The sequence below is a fragment of the Varanus komodoensis genome, unplaced genomic scaffold, assembly GCF_004798865.1.
Source record: "Varanus komodoensis strain SLA01 unplaced genomic scaffold, ASM479886v1 scaffold80, whole genome shotgun sequence".
NCBI lineage: Eukaryota > Metazoa > Chordata > Lepidosauria > Squamata > Varanidae > Varanus > Varanus komodoensis.
This window is the reverse complement of record NW_025336482.1, coordinates 1366854-1383337: the sequence shown is the minus strand read 5'-3', so window position 1 is coordinate 1383337 and position 16484 is coordinate 1366854. Positions and strand designations below refer to the sequence as shown.

At 52.5% G+C, this 16484-nt stretch overlaps 1 protein-coding gene across 4 annotated transcripts in view; it reads left to right on the top strand.

Moving 5' to 3' along the window:
- DAZAP1 (DAZ associated protein 1) overlaps positions 1-15635 on the top strand; it is a 38880-nt gene extending 23245 nt beyond the window's left edge. Inside the window, exons 7-14 of one of the 4 annotated variants that reach the window (XM_044455835.1) lie at positions 2897-2979; positions 6567-6720; positions 7728-7757; positions 9394-9534; positions 9937-10119; positions 12917-12945; positions 13043-13130; positions 14531-15635. In XM_044455835.1, coding sequence (XP_044311770.1) covers positions 2897-2979; positions 6567-6720; positions 7728-7757; positions 9394-9534; positions 9937-10119; positions 12917-12945; positions 13043-13130; positions 14531-14703 — 881 coding nt within the window. In that variant the 3' untranslated portion in view covers positions 14704-15635. The remainder of the gene's footprint in view (positions 1-2896; positions 2980-6566; positions 6721-7727; positions 7758-9393; positions 9535-9936; positions 10120-12916; positions 12946-13042; positions 13131-14530) is intronic. The other 3 variants (XM_044455838.1, XM_044455837.1, XM_044455836.1) reach the window with 3 other exon arrangements.
- The last annotated feature ends 849 nt before the right edge of the window (positions 15636-16484 follow it).

Sequence of the window (16484 nt, the reverse complement as noted above, 5' to 3'; positions counted from 1 at the left end):
ACCCCCAAGAGCTTGGAATTCCTTCCCAGCCCCCACTTCCCCCACAGCCGGGTCGCACCAAGCGTGGGCGTGGGAGGACGGCGGGGGTCGCTGTGGCAGCACTGCCTTTTCCCCTGGCACTCTTGTAGCTCACCTCCATGGCGGGGCTCTTCTTAAAGCTATTGTGTATGTTGGGCATCTTTTGCTGTAATTTCATCTCTGAAGATGGCTCAGTGCTCAGGTGGGGAAAAGAGGCGCAGGTGGACTGGACCACTTGGAAATCTCGGCTGATGGGAGGCATGTCCCGGGTAAAGACAGCCACACAGCCAAGAGAGCAGCAAGACATGCCCTCAGCACTGCAAGAAACAAGAAGGTCAAGAACACGTAACCTTTTTATTGTATCCAGAATGCAGCTGGGTCTGCATAGCTGCAAAATGCAAAATTTGTTCCAGTCCAGGCGCTCCCTGCGTCTCCGGGCTCATGGAGGAGCGAGAGCAGGCGGCCATCTGCCGAGAGCCTTGCTTTGTTTCTTGCATAGGTCTCAAACTTGCATAGCTGCTTTTTGCAGAACTCTCAAAGCAGTGAGCATAAACAGTGTTAGAATAGTGATGAAGCAGAAGAGTAAATCACCCCGGGGCAAATTTAGTCAGCAGTGGGACCCAGCCCTCCGCGATGCCCTGTGGTGCTGTGTGGTTCACCCTTCAGGGAAGGCTTTTTAGGTGGTGGGTGGGGGGGGGGCTTCTAAAAAGGCACCTGAGCATCGCAAGCATGCTGTGTTTAATCTCAGTAGGCGAGTGTGGCCACGCGCTCATCCAGCCACTGCCGAAGTTCCGGTTGCGGCTCAGCTTTCAGAGCTGTCCTGTGTGACCTTGGGAGGCTTTCGGCAGCCAGCCAAACGTTCCCAGGGCTGCTGTGAACATGCACATGGGAAAAGGCTGAAGCCCCTGGAAATTTTAGCATTTCTACCCTCCCTTTCTGGGACAGTCACTCAGCAGTGGCTCACAGTGTAATTATAAAACAAAATACAGCAACCACACAGCAATTGAGCATTAAAAACGAAAGGAAATACCCACCCCTACAAAGGTCAAAGGGCTCTGTGCGCTGCTGTTGGAAAGGCTGCCCAGAACTTTGGTGCCTGAGCGTTGAATCGCTCCCTTCCCCTCTAGAACAAGGCCAGGAGCAGGTAAGGAGCTAGAGGTCAAGCCAGGGAGAGCATGCCCTGTGTCCTGAGTGCAGGGGCTGTACTTGTAGCTGGGAGGCCTGCCTGCTGGTACCCCCGGGTGCCTGGACCGGAGCCCCCTCCCCACCCTGTGCCACTCCACTTTCGGCTCTGATGAATCCAGCTCTTTCTGTAGGACAAAAGCATGGCCTGTGAGCATCCAGAACTTGGGGAACGGCTGCTCGCATCAAGCCTGGGCAGGCTGCCGGGGGATGATGGGAACTGGAGCCCAGCATCTGAGTGGCTGTGGTTTTCCCAGCCAGCATCCTAGGGCCATTTCCAGGGTAAGTGCTGCGGCTCCAGGGCTGGGATCCCAGCCATCTCTTCCTCCTGGTGTCGGCCATCTTGCCCTATTTATGTGCACAGAGGGGGAATTCACCATTTTTCCACGCGTATTTATCTTGCAGTCCATTTCAGCACCTTCCAACTCAGCATTTACTTGGGACCACTGACTTCCCCTGTTCTTTTCACTTCCGTTCACAACCTGGAATAGGGAGAAACTCTCACACCTGCTCTTTACTTCTCACACCTCCCACAAAAACAGGCTGTCTCACTCCTGCTTCTGTGAAGAGTCCTTTGTTTAGGTTTTGGGATGTTTTGCCTTCTGGTGCCGCATTCTTTGTTTCCTCTCTAGAGCTGCCTTGCTTCCCCTTACTTTGCATGTTCCTCAAGCTTGGATAAACAACAAAGAAGAAAGTGTGTTTTTCTGTGTAGGTAACTCCCCTATAATCTCCCGCCCCAAGCTTAAATATTGCACATCTGAAAATCGTGTGCCACTTGGATACAGAGATGCTGGACATACCACTTCCCACTGGCTTCAGACTAAGGTTTTCTGGCAAAGAGGCTGCTGCATCACAGACTCAACCCGACTCCGTTTATGTTGCCGCTCTCTTGCGTGCAGGAGATGCTCTTAAAAGTTGCCCCAGTCCATTTTCCAAACCTTTAATTTGTCCGGTGCTCCCACTGCTGACGGCAGAATTTTGACCTGCTGCGATCTACCTTGGCCTGTATCTTTGTGTCTTTTTAAGTATGAATCTTCTCTACAAGGAGACTCCATGAGCTTACCCAACCCCGTTGGATAAGCTTAGAGAGACGCTGTTATAAAGACTGTATCTTTTTTTTCTGTTGAACGCTTTTGAGCCATAAATGGCTGCTGTTAGCACTAGCTGCAAAGCAAAATGAAACCAAGGGGAAAAGCTCGGGTTTCGGGGGCAGGGGAGACGAGCGCCCTGTCCCAAAAGGCCTTTGTTCTAGCACCATTTCCTCTTTCGCTGTGTGCTACTGCTCTGGTGCCTCTAACTTGATCAAACGAGTGCTTTCCAGCAGCATCTGCAGATCTGCGGTGCTGCTCTGACTTGCCTGGGGATAGTTCTTTGAGGTGAAACCATTTTGTGCAGGACTGAATTCAGGGCTGGTGTAGGTGTATTTTTGGGCACGGGTCCCAGCGCAAAAAGCAGATGTACCTGGGAAAGCTGGCCTGTGATAAGTTGCCCACCCGTCAAATCAACACCAGGAATAATAAGCTACAGCTCTTTGCGCTCCTTGTCCCAGGATACTTGCTGTGGGGAAGTTTGCACTGAACCCCACGAGTGACCCGAAGCCCCCGCTCGAACCCTTGGTCTGCCCCTAATACTGTTCATCATCCTGTTTTGTGTCACAACACCCTGCTACCTTGATTCACTCTTCGTCGTTGGCTAGGTTTTGGATTTATTACTTTCGAGGACGAACAATCAGTGGACCAGGCTGTCAACATGCATTTTCACGACATCATGGGCAAAAAAGTGTGTAGTTGTAGTTTTATTTTACCTTAAGACAAAACTGAGTCTTGGGGCAACTGGCAGTTTGGCTGGCGAATCAGAGCTGGTAGCTTTGGGGTGGGTGGCGGCAGCGGAAAGGGAATCCTTGGCTGAAGCAAAGTCGGAAGCTTATCTTGTTGTGCCAGCCCATTCCACCCTGAACGGAAAACACGCTTTTCCTTCCACATCTGCAGTCCAAAGGCTTCCTTGCTTGGGACGATTGATAATGGTGGAGAGAGCAACCAAAGTCTGAAAGAGAGCAACCAAGGTCTGGGTGTGATGATCTTGGTCTGGTCAGTCCTGTTTTACCACATACCAAGCCGGAGTATGGCACCTCTGCTCCACATGCCTGCGAAAGCCCAGTTTCCCCTTGCACCCGGGTTGGAAGCCTTGGCCTTGCAGTGCGAGTGAGCAACGGGGGCAGGCGGGGAGGCTGCACAGGAAGAAGGCTCATCCTCAGCCGCCTTCCGTCCGACTGTGAGGGTTGCGTCTGAACCGGGCCATGATCACCCACCGTGCCCCGTAATGTGTGGCACTTGGACGTGTCGGAGGCTGGTGCACGAGCCCTCCCAGAGCCCTCTTCAGAACTCCCATAGCTGGGTCAGTATCCAGTGAGGCCCCGAACCCAAGGAGGGTGAGACCACCGAGGCCAGTCTGCAGGCTGCGTGGGTCCAGTGGCGCGATGGTTGTAGGGCCGTGCCCAAGGGCCTTGCGCTCGTTTGGCTGCATTCATTCTCCCACACGTTCCCTTGCAGGCAGTAGGCCACGTTTACTGTTTGAAGCTGCTTCGTGTCTCAGGAGGACGTTCCCCACCCCAGAAGGGTCTTGTTTTGAGTGACCGGACGTCAGCCTTGAGGCAGTGGGGTGGGTGGTGATTTTGAAACGCCAGTGAAATTTCTGTGTTGCCGAAGGCTCAGTTTCCCATTACCACTCCTTCAGATGTGTGTCCGTGGAGGTTTTTTTTTGTGCTGGGCAGAGGGGGAGGGGGGGAGGGGGGAGGGGGGTGGCCATCCAGTGGCTCAATTTGAGAAAATACTGACAAAGCATCATGAAGGAATGGTTTAAACAAAAAAAAATTGGGTCACTTACTGTGAGACTTTGATACGAATCCACATATTATTTTATGTATAATAGCATTTTTTTAACCACGATGCAGTTAAGTGACCTTTTGGTTGTTGTCATCTTCATACTGTGTTGTCAGCACTTCCAAGAAGTTTTATGGGTGAACGGACTTTGCCTTTTCCCTCCTGATTTCAGCTGCTCCTCTGAATGCAGCTTCACCTTGGGAAACAAACCAAAGGAGTGGCTAAGTAGTTTCAGAGAGCAGCCTCCTTTGAATTCTCCCAGCTTCTGAGAAGGGCCAGTTGGAGGGTCAACAGGGATTTTGACATGAAACCTAAAGTGTTGGTAGCCTTCTGGCCCTGCTGGATGGCAGAAACATTGGTAAGGCATGGCAAAGCCATTGACCAAACCTCAAAGGTATTTCTACCTTTGCCTGCAGCAGTGCAGTAAGTGAAGGCTTGGCCCTTTCAGAAGTGGATGCTTAAATGTATTTTCTAAAATTCAGAACCAGCTGCAAGGCTGTGATTGCAGCTGCCAGGAGTAGTTGGCGCCATCTGAGATACCAGGTGACATTTATGTGTAGGCGAGAACTGTCAGCACAGGTTCTCTTTGGGCATTCAACCCACTGATTGCTGTTGGCACCAGTTCTGTGAATCCAGGCAAGCCCCTGTTGTGCTGGAGCACAGCCCGGCACAGGTTCAGGGCTTCTGGCCCAAGAGAACTGACTGCTCACGGGTGCAGTCCTGTTCATGTTTAGACAGGAAAGGTCCACATCTCCCGCTGTGCCCCAGCCAGCGATGCTGAGAGGAGTGGTGAGCCGGCCTTCCTCTGCTTAAGCATTCATGGGGCCACGTGCCTTCCTGGTCGGTGTCGCGAGTGCCACGCTGCCTTCCTGCGAAGGAGCCCTCCTTGGCCTCTGCCCCGCGGTGATGCTAAACCTCACCATGGGCCAGGTGAAGGCTTGCAGCAGTGTCTGCGCTGCCAGTGTTGCAGGAGTGCCGGCAGAAGCACATCCCCCATTTGGGGACAGGTGTCGAAACGCCACGTTGCTGCTGCTGATCGTCCCCAGTGCAAAGTGCCATCATCACCGGGACGCGCCGCTCTCTGACACAGGAAGATTTCCAAGCCTTCCCAGTGCTGCCACCCCCTGGGAATCTTCCAGAGCCAGTTGTGTGTCACTGCAGTCTTGGAGTGATTGGGAAACCATTGCAAAAGCTAGTCTCCCTCCCTGCTTGCCTTTTAAGCAGCAACAGGGTTGTTGCAGGGGGGCGTCGGTGTGGGAAGAAGTCCCCCTGTCTCTAGCATCAGCCCCACTGAGCATCTGGATAGGCTCAAGAAGGAGCACATTGGGGTCGGCGTGGGGAGACCCAGGACCTTGCTGTTCGCATCAACTCGGGCAGCCTTGCAGGAGCATATTTAGTGTGGAAGATGCGAAGAAGGTGCTTTGCTTCATCTCACTTCCGCCGGTCTTTCCTCTGGAGAGCTCGCCCAGGGTGTGGAGCGTTCCCAGGGGGTCTCCCGTCTGGGCAGTGATCGCGGCAGGGCCTGTTTGGGGGCTGCGCGGCTGCTGCCCTGCAGCCTTCGGGCAGGCCTGGGGCACCTTGGAGGGGAGACCCCTGGGCTGCAGTGTAGCTGAACAGAACCAGCCTGACTCAACACAGTATGAAGGAATTTCTGCTTATTGACTCAACTGTCCATTTTTTATTACCTGCATGTTTGTTTACTTTTTTTGTTAGATGTAATGTAAGGTTCTCTTATCACATCCATTCCTTCTGACATTGTTTGAGTTAATTGAGGTTCTTTAAGCGTTAGCCTGGGGAAGGTAAGTCTCTATCTTCCATCAGACTTTTAACTAATAAATAATAATATATTTTAAAAACCTTAAGTTTAAAGAGGAATTAAAAGGAAGGAAGAAACTGAAAACCAATTGCGTGTTTCTCAGGTATGAACTAAAGCTGAAATTGTAATTTCATGGTGGCAAATTTTTCTCATCAGCTCTGCCGCTTCCCTCATCACCCCTCCCTTGCAAAAAAGGAAAAAATCCCTCCCAGAAGGTCTGGCTAAATCCGTAGGACCTTCGTCCAGGACCTCCTCAGCTGTGCTCGACGATGCCATTTTTTCCCGCTGGTGACCCGAGGCACCGGCGCCTTGGGTGGAGTGTGCAAATCCGTGGCGGGCGCAGTGCTGTGACCTCACAGAGCAAGCAGTAGAACTGCGAACCTGACGGGAGAGATCGTGCGCAGGCCTCCATGCCATCCCAAGTGCCCATGAAGTCAGGCCTCCCGGAGTGGCTTACTCCACTGTCCGTTGTACCTGAGAAACATTTACCATTCATTCCTAATTAGTGGCCATAAAAATAAGTTGGTAATTCTTTTTTAAAGTCTTTAGCCATAAGTCATAAGGTGCTAAGATAGAGTTTTTTAAGTGTCACATAAGGGTGTGTGAAGGGGTGACGGGTGGCACGCCAGCTCATGGCCTCCCTCTTCTGAGCACCTGCCCTCTTTGCTTAGGTGGAGGTGAAGCGGGCGGAGCCGCGAGATAGCAAGAGCCAGACGCCAGGACCCACCGGCACCAGCCAGTGGGGAAGCCGGATCGTGCCAAGTGCCGCCAATGGCTGGGCAGGACAGCCCCCACCTACCTGGCAGCAAGGATATGGACCTCAAGGTACCCGCCTTCCGGGCCACGCTGGGGTCTCGGGGGACTCCCGCTTGCCTCCGCGATGCCTCATCTTCTGCTGGGCTGCGAGGCCGTTCTGGGGCTCGTCTCAGGTCCTGCTGTGTCTCCCACTTGCCCCGTGGCCTGAGGACGGCTTGACCCTGGGATGAAGATCCTCCTCCCCCAGGAAGCGGGGAAATGCCTGTCCTTCCCGCCAACACCCAGTCGAGGAAGGCTGCTTGCCTCCCACCCAGGTGCTCCATGGAGGCTTTGAAAGGTGCAGGGTGTGGGGAAGAGGCTGCTGCATGTGGGGCAGCCCAGACTCGCCTCCAGGAGGTCCCAGGAGCAGCCCTGGCCTGGTCACACTCCGGGGCAGCAGGCAATAGGGAAGTTCTCCCCAGGAGCTGTACTGAGCAGCCCCTCCCACTGCGAACAGGCTCCCACGCTCTTGCTTGATGCCTGGCTGTGAAGCCTTCCAGCAGTGCCAGGCTCAGAGCAGAGGAGCTCGGCCCAGGCTCCTTCCCTTCTGTCCGAGGTGTCAGCTGGTGCCATCAGTGGGGGATCAGGTCGTCATCGTTCAGCTGCAAGCCACATGCTGAACCCACATTCAGTTTCTGGGGAGGAGAAAGTGACAGGGAATGGGGGCCGGGGCAGCAGCCCCTGCGCAGAGCAGAGAAGCAGTGTGTGCCACCTGGGTCCAAGCAGCCACGAGCTCTTGGAGCCATGCTCTTAGGGTTGAAGGGGGGTGGGGGATAGGTTGGATCATCGTCTTAGTTCCAGCCCAGCGCTTTCCCCAGACTTGATGTCAAATGCCAACACCTGCCTCTTGGATTCTCTTGGCGTTTTCACACCTGGGTGTTGAGATGTCTTGTTCCAGCACACGTCTGTCACGTGAATGGCTCTCCCACTGGACTCTGTTGCTTGATGTCCACACAGTTCTAATGAAACAGATGTAATAGGTTGACCTGTTCTTCTTTTCTGTGTGTCTCCCTGCCCCTTTTCTTCCCACCATTTAGGTATGTGGGTACCAGCTGGACAAGCACTCGGTAAGTGTGTAAAATGGTATTCAAGCTATCTTAGATCGGGGTGGGCAGGCTTCAGGCTTGGAGGATCTGCTTTGTGTTTTGCAAGAACCCCAAGGTCTAGCAGGGCCTGGTGCAAAGGGCATACACTTAGAACTGGGCGCATCTGAGGCTGGTATTTGTTCTGAGTGCCAGAACAGCAGAGAGCTTGGTTTTCTGCCCCCAGATGCTCTCCTGTTCAACTTAAGGTATTTTCCCCACTTTATCAGAGGAGGGTGGGCGTTAACCTTAATGTTCAAGTCACCTGCAGATGTACCAAGAGATCCAGAACTACCTTCCACTCACCCCCGCATTATTCTGAATATCGCAACCCTAATTAGTAAACCCAGCCCTTCACATAGGCTTGGTGTCTGTATGCATTTTGCCTCTTTCCACCAATGGATCACTTTCTGATTGGAATTTTGTAGTCATGGTGCCCCCTGAACAAGGAGCAATGGGGAAGGGTTCGAATGGAAGGGCTTTTATGAGGCCTGGCAGGGGCAACCTGGAACCTTTTCACAGGCAAGGAGGAAGGGAAGAGAGAACTAATTCTACCCAGTGAACGAACAGAGGCAAATGCACACTGTGCGGCCTTTTACAGCCGTTTCCACAGTGCAGCAACCAGAAACCTCCTGTTTGGAGGCTTGGCTCTCTCTGGGGGATCCATTGGATTTAAGACTGCACGTTTTCAGTTTCTTTACCAAGCTGTCTTAAAGTTCAGGCATGTGGCGGGCCAGTCAGTATTTTAAAGACCACCGGTTGCTTGGAAAGTAGCCCTCTCCACCCATGTCTGGACCACTAAATCCAGAGAAGAGCCTTGGAAACCCACTCTCTGAATGGCCTTTAGCTGCAGTTTTAGTATTTTATTGCACTAAGCTTAGAATTTTTAGCTTGCTGAAATAGCTGCAGTTTTATAAACCTTTCTTCTAATGAGAATCCAGTGTCACATATTAATTTGATGTACAATTATATTACATTGATGAAGCAAATGGAATTGCTAGTTTATGATAGTTCTAAAAACGTGGGCAAATTCATTTTCTTTTTTCCCCCTGGACACTTCTTCCTCTTAATGGGTAGACAGTTTTTTTTAAACAATTGTATGTATTCAGAGATGTTGGTGAGGCTCAGGAAATGACTTTAGAAACACGAGTTTGAGGAATGAAGGCGGACAGGCCATCTTGAGAGGTGCTAAAATAAAACCCTTACTAGATGGATGGGGCCTTCAGATTCTGTAGCTGAACATGGGAGAGAGAATGGGGTTAGTGTGCAGTATTTGGAAGGGTCCTTGGAATTGCCCTTGCAGAGTTGGCATCGATAACTCCAAAGATTTTCTCCCACTCCTCACACCCCAGGGCCTTTTCATATTTCACAGAGTCTCTCAGAGCAAGGGCCTAGTTGGTCTGCAGTTTTAAAACACCAGCGACACCATGTCTGTTTTTTGTTATTTGAGGATTGGAAAGACATGAATAAAACAGTGGCTCAGGGTGGCGATTTCTGTGTCAGAACGTGATAGCTGCTTGCTGGGAAACGCAGTCTCTGTGGCAGCGGTGCTGTCTTGCTGTACGGGCTCAGCCCCCTTGTCTCAGTCGCCTTCTCACTGACTCCTGTTGCCCTTCCCCAGGTGGGTATGGTCCGCCTCCTCCAGGTAGAGGTGCTCCACCGCCGCCACCACCTTTTACCTCGTACATTGTCTCAACACCTCCAGGAGGATTTGCACCCCCACAGGGCTTCCCACAGGGCTACGGCACCCCTCCACCCTTCAGTAAGTATCCGCAACCGTCCCAGACTGAACATGTTGCGGGTTGCGCTTGTGTCTTCCTCTTCCACCGAGGGCACGTGACACACCCTGTCTCGCTTCCCAGTTGTCCTCACAGTAACCCTCTGAGGTAGGTTTAGACCAAGAGAGTGGTGTTGGCCCGAAGTCACCATTGCAGAGATTGGAAGCAGGGCCTCTCTGGGGGCTGCACCGCACGGGCTCTGTGTTGCAGGCCCCTGCCCCTCACAGCTATGCGGGGGGTGGGTGGGGTTTGAGCCAAGAAGGAGGCTCCTGAGGCCTGTCACTCCTCTCCCAGGCATGGCCTTGGATGAAGCAGGCCTCTTCCCCATGCAGGCTTCTAGTGGTGCTCGAGTGATCGCCCCTTGTCTCCTTTGCCCCCCACTGCAGGCTTTGGATACGGTGCTCCACCTCCTCCACCCGACCAGTTTGCCCCTACTGGCGTTCCTCCACCACCTGCCACCCCTGGGGCAGCACCACTAGCTTTTCCCCCACCACCACCACCATCTCAGCCAACTCAGGACATGAGCAAGCCTCCGACCGGCCAGCCAGAATTCCCCTACAGTCAGTTTGGTAAGTGCCTGCCACGGGCAGTGTGCCCGGCAGCATCGTCTCTCCTCCCAGCTTCCCCCCTGCATTTATTTGCTTTCCCTTTTGGTTTGGAATAGCTCCTCCGGAAAACCAAACTGGGGTTTCACCTGCAAGGGACGGCTGGCAACGGGTCTCCAGAAACATCCCTTGCCGCCGTGACTGTGTTTCCAGCTAGCAAAAGGAGGCCCTGCCCAGGGCTTCTCAGGGCTGATTCCCCCCTTGACTGAGGGGAGCGGTGGCTGGAGGACCAGCACCTAGAAGAAGGCCGGTGCAGACAGAGCTGCCTCAGGAACATGGGAGCCCCTGTGAGAGGAGATGAGGGCAGGATCGGAGGGGTTTCTGGCAACTGCCCCCAGAGTGGCTGTCACCCTGGGCAGAGACCGAATTACTGGCTCGATGTGAATGGGCCTTTGTGTCTGAAAAGAACCATGAACAGTCACCCATATGAAACCTTTGGTGCAGGCATTAGAATTCAAACCGTTGCAGGGAAACTGAGCGTGCATACCTTGGTTCCTTGCAGATAGAAACACTGCAAAAACTGTGGTTTTGCTCACCTCCTTGGAATTCACAGGAAGGACTTTGTAGCTTCCAGCACCAGAGTCAGATGTCGTATGCCTTCTGGTTGAACTCGTTAGTGGCTGTGTTATGAACTTCATTGGCCTGGCTTCAGCATCCTCCAAGAGCCATTCTTTTGACACATGTGGCTCTTGCTTCACACACACTCCTTTTCCCATCAGCTGGTACCACATTTTGTCAAGTTCTGATATTTCAGCAGATTGAGGGATTCCTGTCTTAGCCTCTCGGCTCCTGAGTAGGTTTTCTGGGCTTGTACAGGTTCTGCAGATGGATGAGAGCAGGCGTGGTCAGGCTTTCTGCTCTGCTTGGCAGCTTGCTCGCGGAGAAGTTGTGCTGTCCCGTTCCTCGGCAAGAGCAGGACCTTGGAAGAAAAAGAGCTTGTGCCAAGTGGCTCACGGCACCGGGCCCCTTCATCAGGGCCCCGCAGCCCAGCAGTACTTCTCCATTTTAAAAAGTGCTGCCTGGAGAGGCACTGAAGGGGAAGCACAGCAACAGCTGACGGTGTGTAGTTTTCACCCAGAATCCTTAGACTTGCTGGAAGTGGGATAGGAAGGAAAGTAGCTTGAACATGTGCATCTCTGCTGTCTGCATGCCAAGTCTTGATCATTGGAGCCCAGGGCATGGACTGTGTGCCAACACCAAAGGGCCACGTGTGTCTCTGAATGCTTCTCTCCTCCCCTCCCTTTGGCGGTTGATTTGCGTACTGCCAGCCCATAGTTTCCCCCTCCGCCTCTCACCTGCTCAGTAGCATTCTTACGGTGAGAAGCTCTCTCCTTCCCAGATGTTCAGCTGAGGAACCAGCATGCGGGAGTCACCTGGAGAGGCACATCACGCTCTCCCCACCTTCTGGTCTCCCTGAGTGCTTAAGCAAGATTCTCCGTGCCAGTGGAGCACTGGCTGGGCCAAAGATTGGGGTTGGGTAGATAGTGTGTGTTTTGCCAAGGGCTGGCTGCAGCCCGAAGAGGCTCCTGAGCCCTCGTTTGGGAAATGTCCTGCTGTCTTTTGGCTATGGGATGCTTTGTGTCTCAGGGTTGTTCAGAAGAAACTCTTCTGTCAACAGACTTAATGGCTGTCCGAGGTGAGAAGTAGAGGGACAGATGTCTTTGGATTTTGCAGTGAAAAAAACCATCCAAGAGGTGGATGAGGGATCTTGTGCTCATGTCATAAATCTTGAGCAGTGCTGAGAGGTTCCTTGTGGAACTTGTCCAGTCAATAAGTGTCATTCTTGTCCTGCCTCTCTTTTTTTTGGTCAGACTGATATAACCATTCAGCTGGAAAGGGTCACTGCCTCCTGTCAAGGAGATGGACAGAGCACCCCGGCGAAGTCTCCCCTGCGGGAGTGCTGGGCTCCAATTTCTAGCATAGGCTGCAGGGAGCTGTGATTGGTAGCTTGGCACATCTGCAGGGCCCCAAGTCAGAGATGGCTGGTCCCTGCGGACTCTCCTCCCCACCCCGCTGTCATCGTCAAGGGGAGCCTTGGGGCCCTGGAAGAGGATTTGGTGGGAGGAAAAGCCCTGGCCCTGGAATGCCCTGCCTAGTTGTATGCTGCTTCGAGGCGTCGGGCACCCTTAGGTGCCCTTGAGCAAGCCAGCTCTGAGTGGCCACAGTTACGCGGAGAAAGAGCAGTGGGTGGGGTTCTCCTTTTATGCATTGGGTTTATATGCTGTGACCCTCCTGTTCTGCCCCATTGACTGCAGGCTGTTTTCCTTGTATGTTGAAATGGATCCCTTGGGAGTTTCTGTTGTCCGAGACGAGCAATTGTGCTATCCAGAGTGCTCCTTGAGTGAGGAAACTGAAACGTGGAGGAGGAGGAGAGGGGAGATACAGGAAGATAAAGTTGGGTTGCGATGCCTCCCCAGTGTGTCCTAAGAAACAAGCTTCCTCTCAGCTCACAAGATGGGCCAGTGGTCTTCTCATGGATCAGGCCAGGAGCGGAGAGGCCCAGTACAGAACCTCCCGGCACGCCACATACTACCGCACTCCCACGTTGATGACTGTATTTTGTAACTCCCGGAGGGTTCTTTCTTTACCACTGGCCAAGGTCTGGACCCACATAATGCAAAAGCAGCTCTGTCCCTCTCCCTGTTCTGCATGTTTTTCCCTTTTAAGATGCAGAGCTATTTTATCATCCTTCCAAGGGGGCTGGCCGAAATGACCCTGCTCGCCTTGGGCAGCATCTTCCAATTGCTGTCTTTCTTTTCAGCTAGGGGGACCCTAAGCAGCGGCTCATGGGTAAGTGTCCCTCGCTGCCCTCCCTGGAGCATTGTAGCATTTGTGCAGGGGCTCTCTTGGGGGTTTAGTCACCCGGGTCTCCTCCATTTCTTACCAGGGCTGGGTACCTATGGTCAAGACCCAAGGGGCTTCGGGCCAATACTTTGTTTACACATATATGGTCAGGCTGAAAAGTGATTGCGTAGGTAGGTGGACCCTATTTACACCAAATCCTCTTGCTTTGTGGTCTCTTGCACGGGGGGGTGGGGGGAGAAGCGACCTCCTTTTCCCTGCAGTGTCATTGGCTTCCCAGATGTGTCTGTGGGGGGTCTCCCTAGCACGAGGAACTCCTCCCTGCTCTGGTCCCAATGACTCCACTGCCTTGGTCACCCCTCGGCACCAAATTCTTAGCGTGTTCACACAAGCAGCACTGGTGGCATTGTGCTCCCGAGTCATTCTGGTGTAAGACCTTCTGCTCTGTTTGTCAGCACTCTGCATGTGGGGCAGGATCTACTCCCCGGCCCGGCCCGGCCTGCGAGGATGCCTGGGGGTTGCTTCCTCTTCAGCTTGCTGGAGGGGCAGTTCTCTTCACTGTGCTGGTTGAGGCCCTCTGAGAAAACTGGAACCGCACAGCTCAGAAAACGTTTCAACAGACGGTTCCAGACATAGATAGTTCTCTTAAAATGGGGAGTCAGTTTGCTTCCTCTGCATCAAGAAAGAACACAGCGGGTGTGAAATCGGAGTACCTCTTTGCATGCTTGCAGCAACTGATAATTTCCCCATTGCTTTACCCAACCACTTGTTGGTCCTGGTTTTTAAATAACTAAATAAACGAGTTCTGATCACGCGAGGACGATCGTGCATTGGGTTAAAACAGCACCGTGCCCCGGGATAAGCACTGAAATTGTCTCCTCCTTCTCCATACCCATTTGAGAAAAGGACTGCCGCAAACCAGGCATGGCTGGTTTTACCTTGGCATTGTTCGAGGCTGTCCGAAGATGCTAGGGCGAGATCTGACCCTCCACCAGCATGGCCTGTGCCCCTTGAGACCTCGCGTGCCAGAAGCAGTCGCTTCCGCTACTGGCACGCCGGCCGCAGTGGAGCTGCATTGTCTGTCCAAGGGCGCGGCCCCAGCTTCAGCTTGACCTTAACCCAGGAATGTTCCCTTGGCAGCTGTGATGGGGACAGCCCAGAGCTCCTTGGGAAACTTCCCACGTTGCATGGAGGTGCCAAGTTCATCCAGAGAGATGAGACCCATTACAGGAGCCCCCTTCGGTCTCCCCAGCGGCCTGCCAGCTGGCCCAACCGCAGCCTGTGTGTTCCAGCAGCCTCCTGCTAGCCAAGGAGCAGGTGATGGGAGAGCAGAGCTGGTGGAAGCAGGCAGTTCTGGGTGGAGTTCTCATCCGGCTTTTCTGTCTTCAGTGCACTACCACTTACGCGGACGGGGGATGCTGGGAGTGGTGATCGAGTACAACTGTCGGGCACCCATTTGGGGAAGGCTTCTTTGCACTTACTGTTCGGACTTCTCTGGTGTCAAACTGCACAGGGCGACAGGAACCCACCTTCATCTCCTGCAACAGCCTTTCTCTCTCTCTCCCCGTTCTAGGATACGGACAAGACTTAAGTGGATTTGGACAAGGCTTCACCGATCCCAGCCAGCAGCCGCCCTCCTATGGAGGCCCCTCAGTACCACCCTCCAGCGGGCCGCCTGCCGGGAGCAGTGGTTTTGGCCGTGGACAGAACCATAATGTTCAAGGTTTCCACCCTTACCGCCGCTAGCATGTCCACCTAGAAATCAGGGAGTTCTGTCCAGAGCAGGATATCTGGTATCAGCTGAAATCCAGGAATCCCAGACTTAATGAACTTGTGACAATCACCTACTTTGCCGGGGGGTGGGGGGGACCACAAATGTAACATCTTTTGGGGGGGGTTGTTGGGATAGGATGAGGCAGCCGCTTTTCGATGCAAAACTGGGTGGTGTTTGGACTGCAGTTTTTATTTTTTCCCCTTTCTTTAACCCATCAGCACAAATAAAAAGTGTGTCACTGGTTCAAACTACAGGGTTATAAAAACGTCTTCAGCTTTAATTAAAAAAAACCTTCAGGTTTCTTTCTCTATATTTTTGTTGGAAATTTATTTTTTTTCCTGAGCCTTTGTTTTACCATATATTGTAAACTTTATGTTTAAAGAAGAAGAAAAAATATATACATTTACAGATTGTGAGATTTTTAAGAGAAATTTTCTACTATGTATGCTGGCTTATTTTTTAATTTAAAAGAAAAAAAACAGGGTTTCCATTAGCACTGCTTAGAAGTGAGGGTCAGCTCCAAACCTTTTTTTGTTTTGTTTTTGTTTTGTTTTTTTTGTTAGTGTGGTTGGACCAGAAACTCTGGGAGTTTAAAAACAGAAGAAAGCGGGAAAAAGAAAGGAATCTACTGTGTGTGCAGGTCATTGTATTGTTCATTTCTGGGTTGATAGGAGCAGAATTGTTTGGAAGGCACCATGTCACTTCTTCTGAAGCACAGTGTTTCAGTCTGAGCTTCCAGTTCTTTAAAGAAAAATGCTTTGGGGACATGGGTTAATGGATGCCTTGCAAAGATGTAGATTTCCCTCAGGCGAAAAAAAAAATAATTTTGGAGGTGCATTTTGCACTAACCAGTGATTACCCCTGGTTTGAATAAAGAGAAGTACATTTGGATTAGAAACACAAACCTGTCTCCACTTTTTTCTTCTCTACCATCTCCAGATGCTTGGATTGCACACAGTACTTCTACCAGCTGCACTTCCAGCGGTAGTGTTCACACTGGCCCCCCTGCCTGCACGAGCCAGTGCGTTTCACTCCCAGCTTGAAAGCTTTTCAGCCTGCGCCGGTGTGGTCCGAATCCTATTTCTGAGCCTGCGCCGTACTCTCAGCAGCAGGCTTCCCCAGCTGGGTGCGCTGCAGCCGTGCTGGACTACGACTCCCAGGATCCCCTGGCCAGCATGAGATGCTGGGAGTTGTAGTCCAGCACAGCTGGAGGGCACCAGTTGGGAAAGGCTGCTGTATTTCCACAAAAGCATGCACACGCACATGTGCCGGCATTTGCTGCTTCCTCGCAAACCTTTTTGAACCTTGCGCGTCGGAGGGAGGCGGCATGATGATCTGGATTCTTTTTTGAATTCCCTGGCTCGTCACTGGCCTCCTCCCCACCTCATTTTAATGATCTTGGTTTGGTGGTAACAAAGAATTTCTGCTTTAAACCTTTGCGGTTTTTTGATTTTCTGGGCTCGGGTTATCCCTGAGGAGTCTGCCAGGTGGCAGGGGACGGCTCCCCTCCCCAGGCGTTTGAACCTTTGCAGCCTGAAGCAGATGTGAGCTGCGGGAAAAAGCAGTGCACCGAACAGTCGGGATAATTGGCCATGAAGTGGAAATGGCCGGCTCACGCTCAGTGCCCCACAGATGCCTTGGGCTGTGTCTGCCATCATCCCCAGCCAGTACGGCCAGTGGATGGTGGGAGTTACAGGCCAGTGCAACTGAGAAGCGTGCTGGGTTTGAGAGGCCTTGGTCTGCCAAAAGAGGT